The sequence below is a fragment of the Nilaparvata lugens genome, chromosome 1 (assembly GCF_014356525.2).
Source record: "Nilaparvata lugens isolate BPH chromosome 1, ASM1435652v1, whole genome shotgun sequence".
Lineage (NCBI taxonomy): Eukaryota > Metazoa > Arthropoda > Insecta > Hemiptera > Delphacidae > Nilaparvata > Nilaparvata lugens.
In genome coordinates, this window is record NC_052504.1 from 39641180 (window position 1) to 39666253 (window position 25074).

General features: G+C 34.5%; 1 protein-coding gene across 2 annotated transcripts; it reads left to right on the forward strand.

The window, feature by feature from the left end:
* The first annotated feature begins 89 nt into the window (after positions 1-89).
* LOC111052515 (spidroin-1-like) lies at positions 90-21517 on the forward strand. 2 transcript variants are annotated; one of them, XM_022339222.2, is made up of 4 exons: positions 90-1052; positions 7966-8925; positions 10950-11097; positions 20863-21517. In XM_022339222.2, exons 1-4 carry the CDS (start codon positions 968-970, stop codon positions 20936-20938), a joined length of 1269 nt encoding a protein of 422 aa, XP_022194914.2. In that variant the 5' UTR covers positions 90-967; the 3' UTR covers positions 20939-21517. The 2 variants fall into 2 exon arrangements, with proteins under 2 accessions (XP_022194914.2, XP_039289409.1); XM_039433475.1 differs by lacking the exon at positions 10950-11097.
* Positions 21518-25074: the final 3557 nt, after the last annotated feature.

The window sequence follows — 25074 nt, forward strand, 5'->3', positions numbered from 1 at the left end:
TCAATTTTTCAGGGGAAGAATATAGTATTTATTGATATATTATTTAAGGTGGTAAGTTGAATATTCGGGGAATATTGGGGGACGAGAAAAGAGTTGCCACAAAAACACATATAGGGAAATATAATCCACTACCGTACGTGGTATCTCATCTACTTCAAGCAGTTTTGAGTTTGAAAAAATTCTCGATTTCTTTGGAACAAAATATTAAATTCATTAGTATGTGAAACTAGCTGGTACTTTCTATTGATCACAGTACCTTTGATTGTTGATGCGTTTAGAAATACTCTAAACGTATCCATAATCAAAGTCAGTACTTAGTACAATGGGCCTTTATCAATTAATGAAGAACTGACATTGAAAAGTCACTTTTGATTGACTAATCACCAAATAATGTCCTAATGGTGAATCAATATCCTCATTTTTAAAAAGTGGGATTTCTCATTCATGGAATTACGCATAATTCAAAATTCAACGTGACAACCCAATTCTGTAATTAGATGAATGTCAATTATTGCTGAGTTGGAAGGAAAACATTTATTATTATAATTTATAGCTTACAGCAATAGAAATGACAACTACTCCAATCAGTAGTACATGTCAGTCAGTCCACAGTGATGGCTTGTTTACGCTACGGTAGCCTTAGTGAACGATTTAGCACTACTTATCGATTTTTGAGATGGGAGAATCAAGATTTGGCATTTAGAATGACCTTGACAATATTAGGCTACTATTATTATTGCATTTACCGTTTCAGGAAGTTCAATGTGACAGCTTGCTAAGGTTACTTGTGTGATATTATAACGCCTATATGCTTAGTTAAATTATTAGTTTGTACTGATCATCTTGGGTGTATATTACGCATAGCAGGCCTCATCAAGACAGGCAATTCTCTGGCTTGTGGAATAACTGTGTTATTGTGATTTTTCGGAATTGTTTGTATTATTTTGCATTGAACAGTGGTGCCGCAATGTATTCAGTCAGTGTTTGTCTTCTTATTTCCATCTATAACTGTGTTCTTGCAATTGATGGAAGAGTGATAGAAGATGTGAAAGGTAATTTACAAAACATTAAAATCAATATTATTCATATTATAATGGATGTTCGCTATAATTAATTTGCAATTTATTTTTTCAATTATTAAAGCAGCACTGAATTCATTCACAATTAATAATACACTTTGTCATGCGTGGCAAAAAAATAGCCGCATTGACATAAGGATAGTAGCCATGAAAAAATATTATAAAAATAATTTTTTTATAATAGTATTTTGATTTGTTGAAAATATCAAATGATATCTTGATTAACTCCATATAATATTGAAGTTCATTTCGCCATATTATACTGTTAAGTTTTACTGACGGCATAGCCTACATACTGATGATCATTTACATTTAACATTTATTTCTGTAAATGTTTGCTAATGAGCCTAAAATGAGCCTTATTTATTTATTCTGAGAGGCTAGAGCTGTATTATCAGCTATTAATCTAACCCTGGTATGCGTATTTTCTCAATGTGAATTTATTTATAATCATGTCATAATAACAATAATTGAACAGACCTTCTGCCTAAAGACCTTGATTTACCCATAGAATTATTCACAACATGTGAAGAAGGTGTTTTGTACACATATATGATAATAATAATTATGTATCACGAACACTTTAAATTGAAAAACATTGTTAATGAAAATGCAATATTTTCAATAAAAAATAAACTTCAGACTCCATATGATATGGATGGAAGAATTATAAATAAAACATTATATTTATATAAATTATACCTATATTATATTTATAAAGTACCTTTATAGCTTTTGCATAATTTGAAAAGGTCTATGTTGTTTATGAAAAATTTTGCAAACTTTTATTCATTTATTTTGAATATTTTTATAGACAGTAGGAATATCGTTGATTGAAATTGAAATTATAATTTTCCTAGAAAACAGTTCAGTCTTGATGCTGACTAACAGAAATAGACAGAACATCTCTACGTAAAAGCTTTTCATGACCAATAAATGATATGGCTTATCAATTTGACGCCTTTTTTCCGGGCGCAGTAATAACCTCTGTAACTCCTACACCTACTACAATGTGACGTTTCATGGACAGAATTTTGTAAGAATATTGTTATCATTATAAAAGTTGATAAATTTCATATGTGAGTAGCGTATATATGCCTATGAATGTGAAGTTGGATACTAACACATTAGCTTTCAAGTTTATTGACACTTAGCAATCGAAGGCTATATATGTTACACATTTGCACATGAGCTGATATTTTTTATCATATCAATAATCTACAATATAATAAAGGAAAAAAGAATTATTGTTCTACACATGTACGGGATAGGAAATTCACGAATGACGCATCATCACGTCTGAACTACTGAACTGATTAACTTGCAACTTTACATGAAGATTCTAAATTTACCGAGGGTGGTCCTAGGCCTATTTCATTGTTATCAATCAATTAATTCTAATTTTATAATTAAAACAAATTAATTCAATTTGCGATTCAAAATTTACGCAACTATAAAACCTAAACAAAAAGGACATACGTTCCAAATGACTCCATAGCTAGTTGATAGCGAGCGCTGTTCATGAGCTGCAAAAATTGCGGGTTTGAAAACACTATCAAATTCATTCAATTGATAGAAATTTTCAACTCTTATGAAGAATATCCTCGTAATTTTGAATAAAATAATAAATTATTATTCTATTCTTTCATGTTTCCTGGACATATGGAGATTGCATTATTTCAAAACACCAAATTTTTTTTGCACGGTTCACCTTCTAGTAATCTATAGGTACTGGGTAGTGTTTTAATTGGGTCCATCCAATGTTGATTTGGATTCTGTGTTATCAGAATAATTTGAACTCTCTCAGGAAAACTTTAATTTGTAAAGAGAATTCTCTTACCCACAAGAAAAAATTCAAGAAGCATGTTGAGCTAAGTCTTGAGCTCACTGTAGACATAAGAAATATAATTTCCTGTAACATAAAAAATATAAGTCCATCCATTCCTATGGTTCTGTTAATTTGCAGAATCTCATACCATACGGTAATGTAAAACTTTGATGTGGCTCACACTACTTTCGTTATTATATGATAATAAAGTATTTCTTACTACTAAAAAAGTAAATTCGTATGGCTTTTGTTGGTGAAGAGTCCCTTGCGGGAAGGTCCCACTGCCTGAATATATAATTTGAGCCGTCAATAGGCCTTACGACTGTCATACTTCAGCCGGGACCGACAGTTTAACGTTCCCATCCGATAACACGGGAGTGATCTGGTTGAAAAACTTTTGGTAATGAGAGGGTTTCAAACCGGGTTCTCTATTCTGTTACGCAAGCACTCTATCCACTAGACCACGGATCACTTCTTACTACTGTAGTATATGTACTCGTGCTTTGCATCGCAACTCATTTTTTGTATTTGTAATTTTATCCAATACGTGATAGAAGTACTATATCTTACTATTATAATTTGTATATTTTACTCCGTTTATAAGTTGAATTTTCAGTCTTGAATTCGTTTATCTAATTTATTATCAGTTCATTTCAATTCTTATAAAGAGTTCTTCAACTAAATGAAATTATTATACTTCATTTAATTTTTTTGATTGGAGCTTCGCGCTCGGCAGGGGGCTTCGTCCCCCCTGCATCCCCGTAGGGGAGGTAGTAGCAGCCTCCGCGCTTCGCGCTTAGCAGGGGGTTTCGCCTGATAACATCGATTGATATTCAACCAACATTGATTGAGGCTTCGCCTTTTGCTACTGCCTCTCATCTCCCATGCGATGCAATTCTATTCTAACTTTAATTATTCTGTATCCCCCGTTTTAAACAAATAATGAATAATTCTTTCCAATATTTGCAGTTTTTCCTCATTATTTCTGATAAAAATTTTGGTTAATGAATGTCTATTATCTATCTTCCATAAAAGCTGATAACTAATTCGTTGAAAAATTAAACATTGATGAAAGCTTTAAAAAGTGTACCTGTCAGGAATCGACTCCGACTTTTTGCGTGGTTGTCTAGCCCGGGTAGAGGAGATGTGAAATTTGATAACTTCAAAAATTTCGCCAAAACCGTAGTTCTGCAGACAAAATATCTCGACCAGGTGCTCTTTCGAATAAACGGCTCTATCTGCCTACCTATGTACCTCATGCAAGAGAAGGATGTTATACAAAGTTCAGTGTTTGTCTTCTTATTTCCATCTATAACTGTGTTCTTGCAATTGATGGAAGAGTGATAGAAGATGTGAAAGGTAATTTACAAAACATTAAAATCAATATTATTCATATTATAATGGATGTTCGCTATAATTAATTTGCAATTTATTTTTTCAATTATTAAAGCAGCACTGAATTCATTCACAATTAATAATACACTTTGTCATGCGTGGCAAAAAAATAGCCGCATTGACATAAGGATAGTAGCCATGAAAAAATATTATAAAAATAATTTTTTTATAATAGTATTTTGATTTGTTGAAAATATCAAATGATATCTTGATTAACTCCATATAATATTGAAGTTCATTTCGCCATATTATACTGTTGAGTTTTACTGACGGCATAGCCTACATACTGATGATCATTTACATTTAATATTTATTTCTGTAAATGTTTGCTAATGAGCCTAAAATGAGCCTTATTTATTTAATCTGAGAGGCTAGAGCTGTATTATAAGCTATTAATCTAACCCTGGTATGCGTATTTTCTCAATGTGAATTTATTTATAATCATGTCATAATAACAATAATTGAACAGACCTTCTGCCTAAAGACCTTGATTTACCCATAGAATTATTCACAACATGTGAAGAAGGTGTTTTGTACACATATATGATAATAATAATTATGTATCACGAACACTTTAAATTGAAAAACATTGTTAATGAAAATGCAATATTTTCAATAAAAAATAAACTTCAGACTCCATATGATGGATGGAAGAATTATAAATAAAACATTATATTTATATAAATTATACCTATATTATATTTATAAAGTACCTTTATAGCTTTTGCATAATTTGAAAAGGTCTATGTTGTTTATGAAAAATTTTGCAAACTTTTATTCATTTATTTTGAATATTTTTATAGACAGTAGGAATATCGTTGATTGAAATTGAAATTATTAATTTTCCTAGAAAACAGTTCAGTCTTGATGCTGACTAACAGAAATAGACAGAACATCTCTACGTAAAAGCTTTTCATGACCAATAAATGATATGGCTTATCAATTTGACGCCTTTTTTCCGGGCGCAGTAATAACCACTGTAACTCCTACACCTACTACAATGTGACGTTTCATGGACAGAATTTTGTAAGAATATTGTTATCATTATAAAAGTTGATAAATTTCATATGTGAGTAGCGTATATATGCCTATGAATGTGAAGTTGGATACTAACACATTAGCTTTCAAGTTTATTGACACTTAGCAATCGAAGGCTATATATGTTACACATTTGCACATGAGCTGATATTTTTATCATATCAATAATCTACAATATAATAAAGGAAAAAAGAATTATTGTTCTACACATGTACGGGATAGGAAATTCACGAATGACGCATCATCACGTCTGAACTACTGAACTGATTAACTTGCAACTTTACATGAAGATTCTAAATTTACCGAGGGTGGTCCTAGGCCTATTTCATTGTTATCAATCAATTAATTCTAATTTTATAATTAAAACAAATTAATTCAATTTGCGATTCAAAATTTACGCAACTATAAAACCTAAACAAAAAGGACATACGTTCCAACTGACTCCATAGCTAGTTGATAGCGAGCGCTGTTCATGAGCTGCAAAAATTGCGGGTTTGAAAACACTATCAAATTCATTCAATTGATAGAAATTTTCAACTCTCATGAAGAATATCCTCGTAATTTTGAATAAAATAATAAATTATTATTCTATTCTTTCATGTTTCCTGGACATATGGAGATTGCATTATTTCAAAACACCAAATTTTTTTTGCACGGTTCACCTTCTAGTAATCTATAGGTACTAGGTAGTGTTTTAATTGGGTCCATCCAATGTTGATTTGGATTCTGTGTTATCAGAATAATTTGAACTCTCTCAGGAAAACTTTAATTTGTAAAGAGAATTTTCTTACCCACAAGAAAAATTTCAAGAAGCATGTTGAGCTAAGTCTTGAGCTCACTGTAGACATAAGAAATATAATTTCCTGTAACATAAAAAATATAAGTCCATCCATTCCTATGGTTCTGTTAATTTGCAGAATCTCATACCATACGGTAATGTAAAACTTTGATGTGGCTCACACTACTTTCGTTATTATATGATAATAAAGTATTTCTTACTACTAAAAAAGTAAATTCGTATGGCTTTTGTTGGTGAAGAGTCCCTTGCGGGAAGGTCCCACTGCCTGAATATATAATTTGAGCCGTCAATAGGCCTTACGACTGTCATACTTCAGCCGGGACCGACAGTTTAACGTTCCCATCCGATAACACGGGAGTGATCTGGTTGAAAAACTTTTGGTAATGAGAGGGTTTCAAACCGGGTTCTCTATTCTGTTACGCAAGCACTCTATCCACTAGACCACGGATCACTTCTTACTACTGTAGTATATGTACTCGTGCTTTGCATCGCAACTCATTTTTTGTATTTGTAATTTTATCCAATACGTGATAGAAGTACTATATCTTACTATTATAATTTGTATATTTTACTCCGTTTATAAGTTGAATTTTCAGTCTTGAATTCGTTTATCTAATTTATTATCAGTTCATTTCAATTCTTATAAAGAGTTCTTCAACTAAATGAAATTATTATACTTCATTTAATTTTTTTGATTGGAGCTTCGCGCTCGGCAGGGGGCTTCGTCCCCCCTGCATCCCCGTAGGGGAGGTAGTAGCAGCCTCCGCGCTTCGCGCTTAGCAGGGGGTTTCGCCTGATAACATCGATTGATATTCAACAAACATTGATTGAGGCTTCGCCTTTTGCTACAGCCTCTCATCTCCCATGCAATGCAATTCTATTCTAACTTTAATTATTCTGTATCCCCCGTTTTAAACAAATAATGAATAACTCTTTCCAATATTTGCAGTTTTTCCTCATTATTTCTGATAAAAATTTTGGTTAATGAATGTCTATTATCTATCTTCCATAAAAGCTGATAACTAATTCGTTGAAAAATTAAACATTGATGAAAGCTTTAAAAAGTGTACCTGTCAGGAATCGACTCCGACTTTTTGCGTGGTTGTCTAGCCCGGGTAGAGGAGATGTAAAATTTGATAACTTCAAAAATTTCGCCAAAACCGTAGTTCTGCAGACAAAATATCTCGACCAGGTGCTCTTTCGAATAAACGGCTCTATCTGCCTACCTATGTACCTCATGCAAGAGAAGGATGTTATACAAAGTTCATTTTTTATCTCTTTTCTGTATAGGGCTACTTGTAATAAAAATAGGAAGAGAAATAAAACATCTCAGTACGTTTTTTATTATTTTTTATTATTAAGTTCATTTTTCCACTAATGGGATTGGCATCATGCTTTTGTCTCTCAGGCAGGAGACTCATGCCGGGAGGAGATACCTATCATGCGATAAAATCAGTTTTTATCCCTCCTTAATCTGTAAGGTGTACAAGAGTACTTTTTCAATGAATAATTTTATCAGTTTTCAATGAATCAGTGTAGTTAAATTCATATATCTTTGTTTAGAACCTATAACTTATGCTCAGTCATCCTCCTAATATATTCTTTATTGATTCATACAATAAGTGCATCATCAAAATGATAAGATAAGAGAAAAAATAAGGTAACATTGTGCTATTCCTCTCCCAAAATTTAAATAAGGTTACACATAATCATATTGACAAGAATTATCTTTGCATTCTGCTTTCACAATTAGCTTTTGATTATAATACCGTTCATCTAATACCATATCGTGTTATCATCCAATTAATTACTTTTTACGTTTACAGATACTTCACTCGTGAAAGAATCATCACCCCTTAATCAATATTGGAAAGAAGTGATGTCATTCAACAAGACGGCACCACTCCTCTCAAAATACCTACAGAGCAATTTCGGCCCGAAATTGGTCAGCACAGCACTATCAAATTCCTTATCTGGAAGTAAAGGTATGTCTGATGAGAGTTTAAAAAACGGGAGATCGCCGAAGGGACTGGATTTTCGGAGGATGCCGGAGCTAGAAAACAGCGTGGGGCAGACACTAACGTGGGGCAGTCGTCGACGCGGAGGAGGATTTGGCGATTTCGGAAGTTCAGGTCAAGAAAGGTTTGGAGGTCATCCTGGAGGTCAGGATGCAGGATGGCCTGTGGTGGCCGGAGGCGGAGTGCGAGAAACCGGAGGCTCGGTGTACTTCAGAGGTCCGGGTGCTATGGTCGGCGAGGGGGGCGTTGTTGGCAAGGGGCGAGGAGGAGGCAGAGCCGGGGGCGGTTCGCGTGCGGGAGCAGGGGCAGGGGCTGCCGCCAACGCCGCCTCAGGGGCTGATGACAACGCCAAAGTCCAAAGCGCAGCCAGCAGTCAAGCAGCCGCCACCTCTCAATCCTCAAACGGCGAGAGTAAAGCTATGGCTGCCTCATCTGCGAACTCACAATCATCGAACGGCAAGAGCCAAGCAATATCTGTATCATCCGCTAACTCACAGTCTTCAAACGGAGACTCTGGATCAATCTCTAACAGTCAATCCATGTCAGTCGCAAACTCGGAATCAGGTCAGGCCAACAGCCAATCACAGGCAATGTCGGCCAGTGTATCTGCAGCCAATGGCCAGTCAGCAGCCTTCTCAGCAGCCAGTGCAGCAGCCATGGGCCAAGGTCTGGCAGCCAGTCAGGCCATGTCGTCCGCGGCCAGCTTCTCGGCCGGCCAGGGTGGCCAATCCATGTCCGCCTCCAGCAGTCAGTCTGCAGCTATGGCAGGTAACACACCTAACAAACACACCAATATTGAAAATTATACTCTATTTAACTGTGTAAGTCTAAAATATGAACCATGGTCCATTTAGACCAAATATAAACCGTTTAAAATGTTCAACTAACACAAAGAAAAATTGATTTCTGTTAGGCTATAGTGGTTGGTTATAAAAAAAATGTAATTGAACCTCTACAAACAAAACACTGGAAAATACGATAAATCTGTATCAGTGTTTGAATACATATAAACAATAAATGAGTCTATTTGTTCTTTTTTAAGAGTTTCCACTAAAAAGATTTTTGTGGAAACTCTTATGTTTCCATCAATTGGGCCTATTGATGGGATTTTATCCAATTATGAAAATTGAGATTTCGTCTATTGCTGCCTACTCTTTGAATAAAAATACCATCAGCAGATACATTTGAAGATTCACCTTTTATTAAAGAGGATACAACTAGTTAAGGATACTAGCTTAATTTCTCCTAGAGGATAATTCATTCATTCTTCTAAGTTTCTACTCAATATATTGTACACAAACGATATAATCATATACCTTCTACATATAGCCTAGGCTACACAATCCATCACCCCTCCTAAAATAGACAGTAATAAGGAGAGTTAACTGATGAAGATAGTACTTTTAGAGCGTTACAAAGTATCATTCGTGCATTATACGTGTACCGGTACTGATTATCACAAGCAAACTCTCCACTGTATTTATATTATAGATTGAATAATAGTATTTATAATAATTTCCAATCATAGATTTTCGTGTGGCGCCAGATTTGAATTCCTTCCTAACATTACAGTATACTATACATTTCTACAAAATTCACAAGCTAGAAAGTGAAACTTCTATTCTCTTGATAAGAATGTTATTTTTAACTAGTTTTGGAGGACTATTAATATATTTTGTTCTAGCTTGAGGCGATATTTCAGCTAATAGGCTGAATATGCCCAGTCTTTGAAAATCACACATTCTCCATTATAGCCTATATAGAAAATATAGCTAAATACAGATATATATTTATTTCAGTATAAGAAAAATAGTCATAGAAAAGATACTTGATTAAACTCAGATTTTGGCACTTAATGGATTGGATATCCGAGACTAGGTAGTCGTGTTTTATATAAAATATATATTATAAGGGTGCTAGTTAGTTTTTATAACTGATTTATCAAAAATATTTAAAAAAGTCTTCAATTCTAATATTATTTAGTAATACTAATGATAATTTTGTTAAACATATTATTTATGAACATACTTCAAACAATTTCCAATCGTCATAGATTCAATGATAATTATCATAAAAGAAATTATAATAGACTACTACATGTATTTTATTTATTTATCCAGTCATGTACAATTATTACACTTACCGTATGTGATAATGCACAACAGGCTCATGCCCAAAACTGGCCTTTCTCAAATTTATACTATAGTCCAAATCAAAATGTGGTTAAGCATTGAAGGTAGTTTTATACATTCAAACGTATTTAATATAATCTATATCCAATATATTATATAGCCAATATCACTTAATAGTAACCAATAAACTATGATATAGATCGGAAATTTGAATAACTTTTTTCAATATTATTTGTATGATACATATCACACATAACTTTATTCCGCAGTGATATTCGGACTTTGATATCATTCAATTTTTATTATCATTTTGATTACGAAATAAGAACCAGCAAGCTTATAGTATTAATAATTCACATTCAAAATTTAAATAGGTAGTCAGAGGAATGCGAACCTCAATTTGGAACTGATAGGTACGGTACCCTATACTAGCAAGCATTAATCATATCTTATTCCCAGAAAACAAATCATTGTTCAATGGCAGCGATAGAATTCATTTCATTGTCATATACTGTTTCTTACATAATGATACTATATTACCAATAAACCATTAATATAGTATTATTCTCTTAGATAGTCTTAAAAAATATTTTCATCTTATAAATATTAACCAGAGAATTGATCCTAATCGACTACTATCGATGATGCCTCCATTTTCAGGAGCTGACAATAACGGTAATAGTGCATTCAGCTCTTCAGCCTCCATGTCAATGGCTTCTTCGAACTTACTAGGCGCTGAAGCAGACAATAATGAATTCAAAATGAACTTCAAAACACCTCTTGGTACTGCAAATATTGATGAAAAAATGTAAGTAACTAGTATAGCCTAGATCCCTGGAAGAAACAATAATAGACAATACACATTTTTCCACTTCACATAATAATTGTGTATTATAGTAATTGTATATTATTGAAGTATTTTTTTCAGTAGGACTACTTGAATGAAAAGTTTTGAGAGAAGGTATCTACTATGACAAATATTATTCTTTATCAATTATAAGTTCCAAACACTTACCATTATGATATCAGCCTTATAACCTGATAACCCATGTGCATGGGTTATATAAATGAGGAGAGATAAATAAACTTACAGTTATAGTTTTTAGGTGGGTTCCAACTTCTGAGTCATCGCAGATACGCTATAGTACCTATATGAGACAATGAATGAGTATCATATTTTCATGTGCTTGCTAATTCATTTTCCACTCTGCTTCCGTTAGGTTCTATGTTTACGATCTAATAAGATTTCCATCATCAAAATATTATGAAGAAGACAAAATTAAATAAATATATTTATATCTTCATCATTAACTGATCTTTCCAATTTTCTCCACCTGCTAAAATGATGTCTTGCTCCAACATGCACAAGACATTACCATTCTATTTTCAATGACAAAGCTGTTAAAACAGTGGACTATTATCCAAATAATGTATGAGAACGTTTGGAACACAATGTTCTACTTCGCAGCTTTGTTTGGACTGATTATAAGGTAAACATATCGAAAGTCCTTATTCCGACCCCTTGTGATTAAGGGATGAGGGTGGTTTAAAAGTTGCGTTTTTTCATTCCTGGCTTACACGCATGTATCTTGGAAACAATGCATTTCAGCGACTTGACCAGCTGAACAAAAATGAAGCTAGATGAATTTCCTACAAGTTTTGTTTCTAGGGTTTTTTTATATCTTCCTTGGTTTTCGAGATATTCGATTTTAAAACTGTGAGATCTTTTAAAAGACAGTTTTTCTTCCAACTTTTCGCCCTTTCAGGGCTTATTACTCAACAACAATGCATCGAAAAAATAAGTATACTAAACGTTGTACACTAATCACTGCTATAACGTTCAAAGCTAAATCTGCTATAACAATAATTGATGGAAAGCATAAAATGATAAAATAATACATGAAATTGAAGAGAATTAATGCTCTACAACCTAACGTTTATTACTTATTTTTCCGATTCATTGTTGTTGAGTAATGATCCCAAAAATCACCATTGCTCAAAGAAGGGTGACCATTCAGGCAAAACTTCTTGGGAGAGGTGAGGCTTCTGACCCTGCAGAGTTTCGGAGGGGCAAAAAGAAAACCCAAGAGACCAGAGATGGGTGAAACTCCAGGCACAAATGTAGGTCAAGAGGCTAATTCGAGGGTGGCCAGGTGCCCTAGAGGCTATTTGGCGACCCCTCCTTCAGCGGAAGGACCTATAAAGGAGCCAGGAGTGGAGCTCACGTTGGTCACGAGTTTGTGGGTGGAGAGTCCAAAACACACCACTGCTCAGAGAAGGGCTGTCATTCAGGCAAAACTTCTTGGGAGAGGTGAGGCTTCTGACCCTGCAGAGTTTCGGTGTGGCAAAAAGAAAAACCCAAGAGACGAGAGATGGGTAAAACTCCTGGCACAAATGTAGGACAAGAGGCTAAGTCGAAGGTGGCCAGGTGCCCTAGAGGCAATTTGGCGACCCCTCCTTCAGCGGAAGGACCTACAAAAAGACCAGGAGTGGAACTCACGTAGGTCACGAGGACTAATCAGTCTGAAGAGACTGCCAAGCATATCACACTGGATTGCAACAAGCAACCGGGCGATGAATGGGATGTAAGTATAGGGAAAACTCCTCGATTTTGTAAAGACTAAGTCGAGGGTGGCCGGGTGCCCTAAAGGCAACTTGGCCAACTCTTCCTCAGCGGAAGGACCTTCAAAAAAAGCCAGGAGTGGAAATCACGTAGGTCGCGAGGACTAATCAGTCTGAAGAGACTGCCAATCATATCAGACTAGATTGCGACAAGCAACCAGGTGATGAATGGGATGTTAGCATGGGGAAAGACTCCTGGTTCTTGTGAAGGACACAGGTATTGGTTTTCCTAACTAACATACTACTTGGGAACACAATACACTTCGGTTGAGGTGTGGGGTTCTTTGAACCTTTGGACCCTTGAATCCGTCCCTTCAAAAACAATAAACAACAAAAAACAATGTAGGCGAATCCTTAAGCATTTATTTTGAATATAACAAAAATTTTCGAGAGCGCATATTGTTCGAGATATAATTCTGCAAAAATCAAAATATGGTACTTTCAAACCACCGTCACCTCCTTAGCACAGGGGGTAGAAGTGAGGACTTTTGTTATGTTTACACCCTAGGGGATAGGTGCGCATTCGCAGGTTTTGGTGAGACATTGAAAATATGGCTCTACATTTTAAAAAATTTTCATGGTTCTTAAGCGAATAGTAGTTTACGAGTTGTACAGCGATATTACATACCGGTAACAATAGTGACATTCTGCTGTTCAATCCCAGTGAATCTCTTGTATAGTGTAAGTGGTCTGTGCCAGCTTCAAGTACGTGAGCATAACCTGATATTCAGTTGGTTGTTTGTCTTGATTGATAACATTGCTGTCGGAATCGGATCTGTTGTGCTGGTGCCGAAAAACCTACAACTTTTTGAGCGGGAATCCATTGTACTCAGCCGCTCTTTTTTTTTTTTTTTAATATTTTATTAATCATTTATGCTGCATCGTTAAAAGACGATCTGGAACAGAGCGAAGCGAGAAAGAGATAGCGCTATCTGTTTTGTTGAATGGTAGACCTCAAATTCAAATTTATTGATTCTCAATAAATATACAACACTTTCAAGACAAAATATATATATATATATATATATATATATATATATATATATATTATATATATATATATAAGAATCTACACCTGCAAAGAAACCCTGTGCGCAGGTGTGAGTTGCAATATAAATGTTTTTCAAAAATATTTAACAAAAATGATCCAAAACAAATTTCTTGAAAAAAATACAGAATAAAAACTAGTACTTAATAATAAAGAGGATACTAAAAATGAAGGAACGGAAGGAGAAAAGACGGAAAAGGCCAAGAAGAAAGAAGAAGACGAAGAAGAAGGAGAATGAAGAAGAAGAGAACGGTAAGAGGTAGGTAAGTCAACTGCAACCATGGAGTAGACGAAAATTAGTTTATTTGAAACAATTTTTCCTCGATTTTATTTGCTATTATCCATTTATCTATGTCTGATCTAAGCCTTTGATTTATGTTTGTTTTTTCAAGAATATTTAAGGGAATGTGGTTTATTAATTTATTGGAAATATAAGAAAACTGTCTCCTACACACATCCAAGTCCATTCTGACAAATTGGAAAATGTCTCGCGAGGGCGCAAGCCCAAAAGAGATTCTCGAGCTTCAAATAAATTTTTATTTTTTATAATATATAGCACCAAATTTCTTATGAAAAGTTGTCGAACTGTTAAAACCTTGAACTCCCTGAATAAATCTTTTGTTGGAAAAAGTCTGGGTTTGCCTAGAATAGTTTTTAAAAGATGTTTTTAATAATGAAAAGTTTTGTGAAATGCACATTCAAAGCTCCCCCCCAAGCCCGTATGCCATATTGAAAAACGGATTGAGCATACGAATAATAGATTAGTTTAGCTATTTTTATATTGCTCATTTGTCTAATTTGGTGAAATTTGTAGATAAGGAATTTTAGTTTGGAACACAAGTTATTAATTTGATTATCCCACAAGTGTGGATCCAACAAGATACCCAGGTACTTAACTTTTTTTCTTTTTGAATTTCCTGACAAGAACAGCAGCTAAGAAGTCTATGGTCGTTACAGTTTAATCGATGGATTTTTATACTGTCTATTGTTCGTGGTTGAGTAAGGGAATTGGGTGAAAATAACATGAAGACGCTTTTAGTTGTGTTGAGGGTTAATATGTGTTGATTAAGCCAAGAGAACGCCAATCTGAGTCCACTTTCCGCTGAAATTTTTACATCATCCCATGAGTTTTCAGTGAAAGTTAGAGCAGTGTCGTCTGCAAATGATATTATATCACAATTTCTTATATTTAATTTGAGGAGATCATTGATATAGATTAAGAACAAAATGGGAGATAGGACAGTACCTTGCGGCAGACCAAAATCAGTGAGTTTCATATTGCTTGTGTTGAGTATCTGAGATCGATTTGACAGGTAACTCTTGAATAATATTAGTGGTATACCCCTAATCCCCAGGTGTTCTTTTTTTCCAGAAGTCGTTTTTGAGAGATAGTGTCAAATGCCTTGGCTAAATCCAAGAATACTGTCAACGTTTTTTTCTTATTATTAAAGTTTTTTTGTTATAATTTGTAATAATCTGGTGATGGCATCCTCTGTAGATTTACCGGGCTGGAATCCATACTGGTTTTCATTAATAATGTTGAATTTATTCAGCTCTGATACTGATACGAATAGTAAGTTGTTTTCATTTGAAGAGTGAAGATTGCTTATCTCGGCAGACGAACTCTCTCGTTGCTAGGCAACCGTGGACGCTACATTCAACCACTCGCCTTCAACTACTTGCTTTCTCCTTACCACCCACATCTACGGCGCCGTTATTTGAATTGTATATGCGTATTGTTTTTAATCACTGATGTCTATTTCTGTTGTTGTTTTCATTGGACTTTTGGCTGATAATGAATGACAATATTTCCTTTTCCTTTTAAATCTCAAAGGGCAAACATCTGATTCTCTCAATTCCAATACCTTTCCTGTTTTCCCGTCTTTCTCAGGAGCTTCCGCTTTCACCCGTCTTGATCGCTCTCAAGTCAATTAATTTCCTCTCTATCCCCATACTACCTTTATTATAAAATAACGTATCACATGCTGTAAATACTCATTATTATAACATTGCACTGATGTTGTAAATCTGACAGAATGATGGATTCACAAAACTTCTCATTAGGTCTGACTAATAAGGGCCACCACTAGCTTAATGAGTTTAATGTTAAATTCCGTCCAAACAAAAAAGTGGACTGTTTTTAAAGAGGGTTTAATGTACTATAAAATATTTCCTCAATTGGAAATATAAGACGAAAATTAACATAAACTGCAATGACTGCAAACCATTGTACATGCATAGTATGCAAGCATAGTATCCATATAAAACGGTAGCATGCAATCTGAAAAACACTCTGGTATAATTTAGGGTTAAGAAATAATGGGGGCGAAACCATATAGCTTCAAACAAATATATTGAAAAATGTCGAATTAAAACAAATTGAAATGTTGAGATGAGAAGATAGTTGAAATTTATGAAAATTTACACAGCCTATAACCTATGAAGGTTATCATTACAGAAAGAGTCTCGTCAAAGCTAATGGAGATCTAACGTAGCGTTGCCTGTATAAGGACTGTAAAGTGCAGATCAGTACTGATAAGGACATGAACAAAAATTTCAAGAGGTAAACACGTGTCTAGTGAAAATCACAGTCATCCTGCCCCAACTCAGTTTCTTTATGACAGTGAAACCAATAGGAATATGTATTGTTCAACCCCAAATAATGTGTCAAGTGACCGCCCTGCTGTTGTTTCTCTGATTAACACAAGCGATAAAAATGTGGCTGCTGATGAGGACGCGAGTGTGGGCTGTTGTGGTTGTTTTGCTCGTATTGAAAAGCTTTTGATTGAAAATGATCAACTATCAGTGGATTGTCAGCGGCTCAAGTGCCAATTGGGGTGCTGCTATTGAGAGATCAATATTGTAAACGATGTGCGTATCATGGAGCTTACTAAGCGAGAAGCAGAAGAGTCTTGTACTCGAACTGATTCTTTGAGAGTAGTTGCTGATATGGGAGTTAATACTCCGTCGATGAGGACAATCAGTCTCAATAACGACACTCAAAGTACTCGTGAAATGGCACTCTTACAACAGAGAGATGATCTTATGGCTTACACGAGGGATTTGAATAATGAAATAGATCAATTGAAGGCGGTAACACAGTGTCAAAGAAATGAGCTTAATGAATTAATAACAGCACTTTAAGATGAAAGAAGGATTCTGTCAGAGAGAGTTACGTTGATGTCTACTTTTATTGAGGCACTTGAGGCGGACAACCATACCCTGAGAAACGAGAAACTTACAGATGTAAGTTTCTACAATAAATGTAGAGCATCTCATGACGAATTATATATCAAACTGACAACATTTTCCAATGATCAGTCTGAAAGTACAGGACTTAAAAACAGTAAGAGAAAAACTAATAAGTTACCTAAAAGGCGTTCTATGCAGTCCAATGATAGATGCGAGACTCTCGACGGTGGTGATGCTGCTGCAGTTGAGTGTGAATCCGACTCACCCCCTCCCATTATCAAGGTACATCACTACGCAGACAGTCAGGGTAGAAAAGTCGCACGAGAGTTTATGAGGAATTGCAACTATAATTTCACTTCGTTCGTGAAACCAGGAGCCAAGTTCTGTGATGTCTTGCCGGATAGACTGGTGGATTTTGGCAGTAAGGATGTGCTGGTGATCCAGGCTGGGTCCAATGACGTCAGCAAAAACGAAGCGAAAGACGTCCTGACAGCTCTAAGACGGAGTCTAGCTGTACGGAACCAACGTCATAGTTTTCTCTATTCCACACCGTTTTGACTTGGCGGACTGGTCTTGTGTGAATAAATGGATAAAAGAGACTAATATAGCATTACGTAAATTGTTTAATCTGTTTCCCAATTGTGAATCTATTGAAATAAGTATTTTGGGGAGAAGATTCCATACAACTCACGGACTTCGCCTCAATAAGTTTGTCAATAAAATAGTTAGCGATAGTTATTATCAGGTGCGTGAAAGATATTGTAAGAAATGTAGAATCGTCTCCAGCAATCCCGCTCCATGATACTTTTTCAGTTTAGACGGTCTCCCATTGGAGCCAACAGGTTTTTATTTAGGTACTGAGCAGCCAGGCATTTCTAATGTTGAAGTTGACTTATCGCAAACTTCATTCTGGAACACAGCAATGTAAATAATACTCACAATTAAGTGACTATTGAAGAACAAATCAAATAAGAGAAGGTGCAGCAATATTTGTGGAGGAAGGATTAGCATATAGGGTGCTTGAGCATATAAAAGAGGCGTATGAAGGAGGCTCCTTTTTCCTTTTTTATTATCCTTGAAATGCAAAATTTCCAAAAACCTTGTGTATGAATTGATCCGATATCCTCGACATTATTAGAATTACAGACGATTTCTTGAAAATCGACATAAATGTATGCCGCCATCTTGTTTTTTTATGATGAAAAGAATTTTTGAGATTGCCATCATGGATATTCTCTTCCTACACATCATTATAAAGAGATTGATACTATTCCCAACTCTGTACCTTCAAGGAGTCATAAGTTACACGGTTTTCTAATTGTTGGGATTGGCATTTGGTGGAAAAAGCGTGTTTTCCGCTGCAAACACTAATTTTTACTCTTTTTCCGATGACGCTTCAGCCGTGATATATGGACTTACAGCCTCCAACCAGATGTCATTCTGGAGCTTTGGAAATATTCTACAACACTGTGTCAATAATACTAGTGTTTGTCTACTGCGAATACATATACAGAGTGGAAAGTAAAAAAATGTGCCTGAAAAATGTATATTTCAAGTTTTTGAAGTTGAATAAATAATGGGAAGAAAGGTCGAAATGAGATGATTCTCTCGAACATCATTGTTTGGTCAATTCTTAACACTCTGGAGGTAGAACCAATCCGATATCTCTCACAATAACTGAATAACAAGCGATATAAAAATTTCTGTCAATAATGACCGCCATCTTGTATTTTTCAATGATGTCGAATATTTTTGTTGTTTCCATAATCAATATTCTTATTTGTCTTGTTGTAAAGAAGAGATTGAGACCATTTGCAAGTCTCTTTATTGAAATAGTCATGAAAAAATCGATTTTATAGTTCTAGCTTGTTACCTCATGCCTATGGAAAAACGCACCAGAAATCATGCAGGGTTTTTTTTGGAGGGCGCTGGAGAACTTGACGTACAGCGCATGAAGATATTATATCGTTCAAAGTTGAAAAAACGCTCTAAATTTCCTAGACTTAAAATCTTTCTGAATCTCTTGCATAAAAAAATGTATAATGGTATGAGATTTGAACAAATTTATAAAAAAAGTTTTTTTGGGCTTTTGAAGGTTAGTACTAAGCAAATATCCTCAATATTTTATGAAACAAAAATTTTAGAGGAAGATGTATAAAATATTTTCGTCTAGGAAAACGGTTCAATATCTTGTACGGTTATTGATATACAAGCGATACAGCAAAACCCTGAAAATTTTAACGGCCATCTTGTTTCCGAGGTGTTTGACTGTGATTTCGACTTATCATCATCACGATCCTTATTATGCTAGACCTAACGAAGAAATTGAGACATCTTCCACGGCTGTTACTCAAAAATGACCACGTGGCAGTTGATAGAGCTTATCGATGATGACTATTTTAGGTATAACTTTGATCAAAATCGTTGGAGCCGTTTTCGAGAACATCGCGAAAAACCCTGTTTTTGACAACATTTTCGCCATTTCAGCCGCCATATTGAATCGCATTTGATGATCGAAATTGTTCGTGTCGGATCCTTATATTGTAAGGACCTTACGTTCCAAATTTCAAGTAATTCCGTTTATTGGGAGATGAGATATCGTGTACACAGACGCACAATACACTCATACACACACACACACCACAATACCCAAAAACCACTTTTTGGACTCAGGGGACCTTGAAACGTATAGAAATTTAGAAATTGGGGTACCTTAATTTTTTTCGGAAAGCAATACTTTCCTTACCTATGGTAATAGGGCAAGGAAAGTAAAAATCAGACTATAGAATTATTCATCATAAATCAGCTGACAAGTGATTGATTACACCATAGCCACCTCCAATACCTGTATTAGAGGTGGCTATGATTACACAGATGTGTGTAGAAGCCAGTCTATTGTTGTATTTCCATCTATAGTTTTAATCAGCTACTTGTGAGAGAATACTGCGTGAGTTCTACTGTTCACAGAACTACTAGTATTCATAATAATATTATTATGTCTATCTATTTGCAGATGATTTTGGTGTGAGAATTAGTTGTCCATCCAAATCTGAACTGCAAAAAGAGCTATGTAGTAGTGACTTGATTATTAATGACTGGTGTGCAGCTACTAATATTTATCCCTGAACTCTAACAAGACAGCTGATTTGTATTTCAAGTTTACTAGGGATTTGAATGAGCCTCCTATGAAGTTTCTAGGGCTTTACTTGGACAAGTATTTATCTTGGAATGCTCACTTAGACTATATTATCTGGTAGATTGGCTAAGGGAATGTACATGATTCGTAGGCTAAGTTGTACAGTGGATTCGTCTGTCCTCCTAAACGTATATTTTGTGAACATTAAAAGAAATACTAATTATTTGACAGTGCTTATATACTTAAATGAATTTTTATATTGAGTGGAGTGAAGTTTTGTAGCTAGTGTTCTATATTGCTGTCTTATTGTTACCTTCAAACAATCTATTGTTTTTATTTACCTGACGATGTCAATGTATTTCTTGTAAATATTGATGGCTAATAAAATTCTTATTCTTATTCCTAAAAAGAGCTGCGTTGTCAAAAAAATGTGCTGCAAACTTCTCCCTCTATAATCTTTCATTACTGGACTAAATGGATAGTTTTCTACTTCCAGATTTAGTTGTATCTCTGAGACACAAATTATTATGTAATTTAAACCTTCAACTTTCATGTCATTTTTCATTTATTTTCAGACCAATCATGAGATGGAAGGAACAATATTCCCGGTGGAGTAGTAAGTCACACAAAGAAAATTATCGCTCAATATAGAGCTTAGAGAACGAGCAACGCCTTTCTGAGCTCTTATCCAACTATCAAAATACTATCAATCATTGAGTTATTTCTCTCAAAGTAAATAACTTTATCTTCTTGGCTCTTGATATAAAATATCTACTGAATAATTCTCCAAAATATTGAAAATAGTAAGGCTTCTACAGTAATACTGTTAACTAATTTATAATTTCATTACGTATTCCACATTCATACTCATTGTAAAATACTGATGCTGAATACACCGTAGGCTCAATAATTTATAATATTGTAGAGAAGAGAATCGGCTTATAGATGTACGGGATAGGATTAACATGAAATTTTTCTTAAAGATTCCTAATTCACCGAGGATGGTGATAGACCTATTTTAATTTGTGTTAATCAAATAATTACAATTCTAATAATTTTATGTAATTATAATTATAATAATTTATAAAAAATATCTCATTCAGATGTGATAATGTTATATCATTCGATGTCTTGAAACACTAATTGTTTCGATTGCTATAAACTCAAACAATAAACGTACTCGTTCTTCAACTTGTATTATTTAAAAAATAAAATTATTAAGTACCGTAACTGTAATGTTTTCAGTCAGCCATCCTAAAAGTTACTTGAATGAATCCATCGTCTCATGGTCAAATGAGTGAGCTACATGCATAATGTAGGCCTACATGAGAACGTAGACAATTATAATAAGGAAGGTTTTTATTTTACAAGAGTAACTTGATTTTTTTAACTCTCAAATAGAATTTGTTCCAATTCTCTACAGAACTATTAGTTGCAGGTATCCGTGTCTCTTATTTGAATCATGCTTTTGCATCGAATTAGATAATAATAATACAGTTTGATTAAGTTCTCCATTCATGTGCGTTATAGCCTACATGAATATTAGAAGAAGATTATTTATAAGTAGTGAAGAAGAAGATAAATGCTAAGTAAGAAAGTGTAAATCCTTATATAAATGATCTTTCAGCTCAGAGGGGTAAGCTACCCTTCACCTTCTTCCTGATCATTATTCTATCACTATCATCCATAATTTACATTCAACATTCAGTAATTACATCTATATCCATTCATATCATTCACTATTGTTGTTCTACAGTTTGAAGAAGGTAGGCTATTATCAATTCCCCTCTCGGTGGAATGTCATACTTTCCGTACCGGTAGGTGAAAAATCCGAAAACTTGGGATGCTGGCTTAGACACTGTAGTTCATTTGACATAAATTGACAGAATAACCTAGCATATAATTTAATTCGTTTCTGGAACCCAAATTTAACTCAAAATGTTTTCTACACCACTGAAATTATTTTTAAAACAAGTGAAAATTATTCTAATTTTCTCAATTTGTTAATACTTGAAGGCTCATGTATTTTCTCTTTCACAGTATCACTGATGCTGAGTAGGTTTTAGGTACCGTAACAAAAATGAGTAGTCTCAATAGTCCTGTTTGTTGAGTTACTTTTTTTAGGCTTATATAATTTTATTGATGGATTGTGGAGATCCCTCAAGTATTTTATCATAGAGCATGATAATTGAGAAAAGCTGAGGGAAATGCATTGATCATTTCGCGTTAATAAGGGTAGACAAAATACTAGACAAAGACTGGATATCACACATGAAACTTTCAAGTCGAAGTCGTGCAGTTCTCTACGTCGCCATTGAAATCATTCGCCATTTACATTGGCAGTAGGCAAAACTTTGTTTGGAGAATAAGTTAGTGCCGGCAGTAACTGCGAGATCTCATCTTTCAGAGATGTTTGTAAATCAGAACATTCCAGAGAAAGTTCCGTGACTAATATTTTTCAGTCATCGATTCTCACGGCCTTTTTCGGATCCAGGAAAAACGTTTATCAGATCCAAATGACGTTTCAAAATTTATTGCCAACAACTCACAGCACTTTACTTTCATTGCTGAGCTTTGTTGCTTTTCTCCTTCTGTTGTTACGACTTCAACACTCTCGTTACAACTTGCTGGTGCTCCAGTGTGAGAGTCTTTAATTCATGCAGACTTGAACCAAGGTGGCTAGAGCAGTTGCTCAACTATTTGATCTTTGACCATGTGTGAAAATGTTACTAATTCAATATTATTGTAGCTTATACGACAGCATCGTGATAAGCTACTACGTTGATTCAAAATAATGTTTCAATAAATCTTCTCTACCTCTGAATTAGAGCAATATTCAATTTCAAAACATAAATATTATGATATTTATTATTACAGAAATAGCCAAGGTACCTAGAATAAAGGTATTCTAGGTACATTGGAAATAGCTATAGTAAACGCAAATTGGTTAGGCGGGTGATGGTGGCACCATCTCTGAGTGTAAATTTCAAGCAGTAAAAAACGTTTGTCTGCTTTGTGTTTGTTCACATTTGACTTGTCATCATAACCTGACTTCTCATTAAAAATGTGTTTATTCAAGATTTTTCAAATTCAGTCATACATCCATGTAAATTTTACATTTTCATATTTAAGTAAAAAAATATAGAAAAATAGGAAATCATTAGCACCAATTCAAGCCTTTACTGAACCATTGTAATTGGACAAGTGACGAGTATTATTTGTTTGTTTTTCTAAAACATAAATAAAACCTGATTTTAAAACTGTCATCTCCAATTTTTGAATAACACATGTAATTTAAAGCTTGAAATTTACCAATTTCACTCAGAGATGGTGCCACCATCACCCGCCCCACCAATTTGCGTTTATTATAGTACCTTGGCTTACTTTATCTATTAGTAGGCTATGATAGTACCCTTCATAATATACTTCTTATATAAACACGACTAGTATCAGCACTCATGCCATTCTCAGGTGCCATTGCCATTTTGACACTTGAGTAAGCTAAAACAAAATGGAACTAAACATTATAATGATTTTGAAAAAAGGAAATATAATAAATATGCAAAAACAAAGATGATAATTCATATGAGAATCGTTGTTGGTTACCCATCTCGTTTCCACGAATATTATTACAATTGTATTTTTATAACTTTAAAGTGGAAAAATACTCACATTCTTTGGTGTGGCGACGACCGTTTCGTGCTGGTGTTGCACATTCTCAAGCCAAACAGAAACATTTCAAACAGAAAAACACAAAAAGAGTTTCTGTTTGGCTTGAGAATGTGCAACACCAGCACGAAACGGTTGTCGCCATGTAGGTGCTTTTCCACTTTAAAGTTATACAATAGTAACATATGAAAATGATAACGTAAAACTGTAGGTCTCACAGAGCTAATTGGAGGGAAGAGCAAATAGCAGAGCTGAATAACATTAAATGGGATATAATAGGATTTGCAAGAGTAAGAAAGGCTAATAAAATATTTGTGATCATGGGAAATGCTAGGATGCTTTATCTGAATCCTAGCTTCTGATGAATAAAAGTTTCCAAAAAAATTAAACATCATTATAGAAGTCATGAAAAATGCAATTATGGAGACACAATCCAAAATTGGGAAGAATAGAGGTGAAAGCACGCAATCGAGCATCTCAAGGAAGGAAAAGCAGCATGTCCTAATGAAATATTATATTACAGGGATTTGGAAGCAGAAGATAAAAGGATTTTCAGAATACTAACACAGAATGATAGTCATTCTGTGTCTCAAGAGTGGAGAAGTAGTCCCAGAAGTCCCAGAAATAACTCTAAGCTTACCTTATTCTTCTGTTCAAGGAATGTGATAGAAAGGAAGTCAAGAATGGTCAGTGAATTAGTTTTATGTCAAAAGTATATATTATACAAAATATTTATGGTAATAATTATATTCAAAACTAGCCGGCAGGCTCGCTTCGCTCGCCTTATCCGTCTAGCCAAGGGGCCTCTTTGATCCCCGGCTGAATCATCCAGAAAAAAGATCAGCAGGCATTTTTTATATGAGTTTTCTTCCTTTCGCCAAAAAGTCAAAAGAGACTTTCAGGCTCGATTCAATCATTCAACCACCAGTTCTCTTTGAATTAGGTAGAAAAGGGTTGCAAAATCTTCATTTTTATAAGAATTAATGAATATTATTTGGATTCTCAATTAGAAACTTGGTTCGGATATTATGAGAATCATTCAACCACCAGTTCTCTTTGAATTAGGTGGAAAAGGGTTGCAAAATCTTCATTTTTATAAGAATTAATGAATATTATTT

What these genes read in the sequence shown, in the direction of transcription:
- LOC111052515 (XM_022339222.2), top strand. Translation starts at nt 968, where the DNA reads ATGTATTCAGTCAGTGTTTGTCTTCTTATTTCCATCTATAACTGTGTT. An exon ending in AGTGATAGAAGATGTGAAAG is followed by an intron (nt 1,053 to 7,965) that starts GTAATTTACAAA and finishes TTACGTTTACAG; the next exon opens with ATACTTCACTCGTGAAAGAA. An exon ending in TCAGTCTGCAGCTATGGCAG is followed by an intron (nt 8,926 to 10,949) that starts GTAACACACCTA and finishes CTCCATTTTCAG; the next exon opens with GAGCTGACAATAACGGTAAT.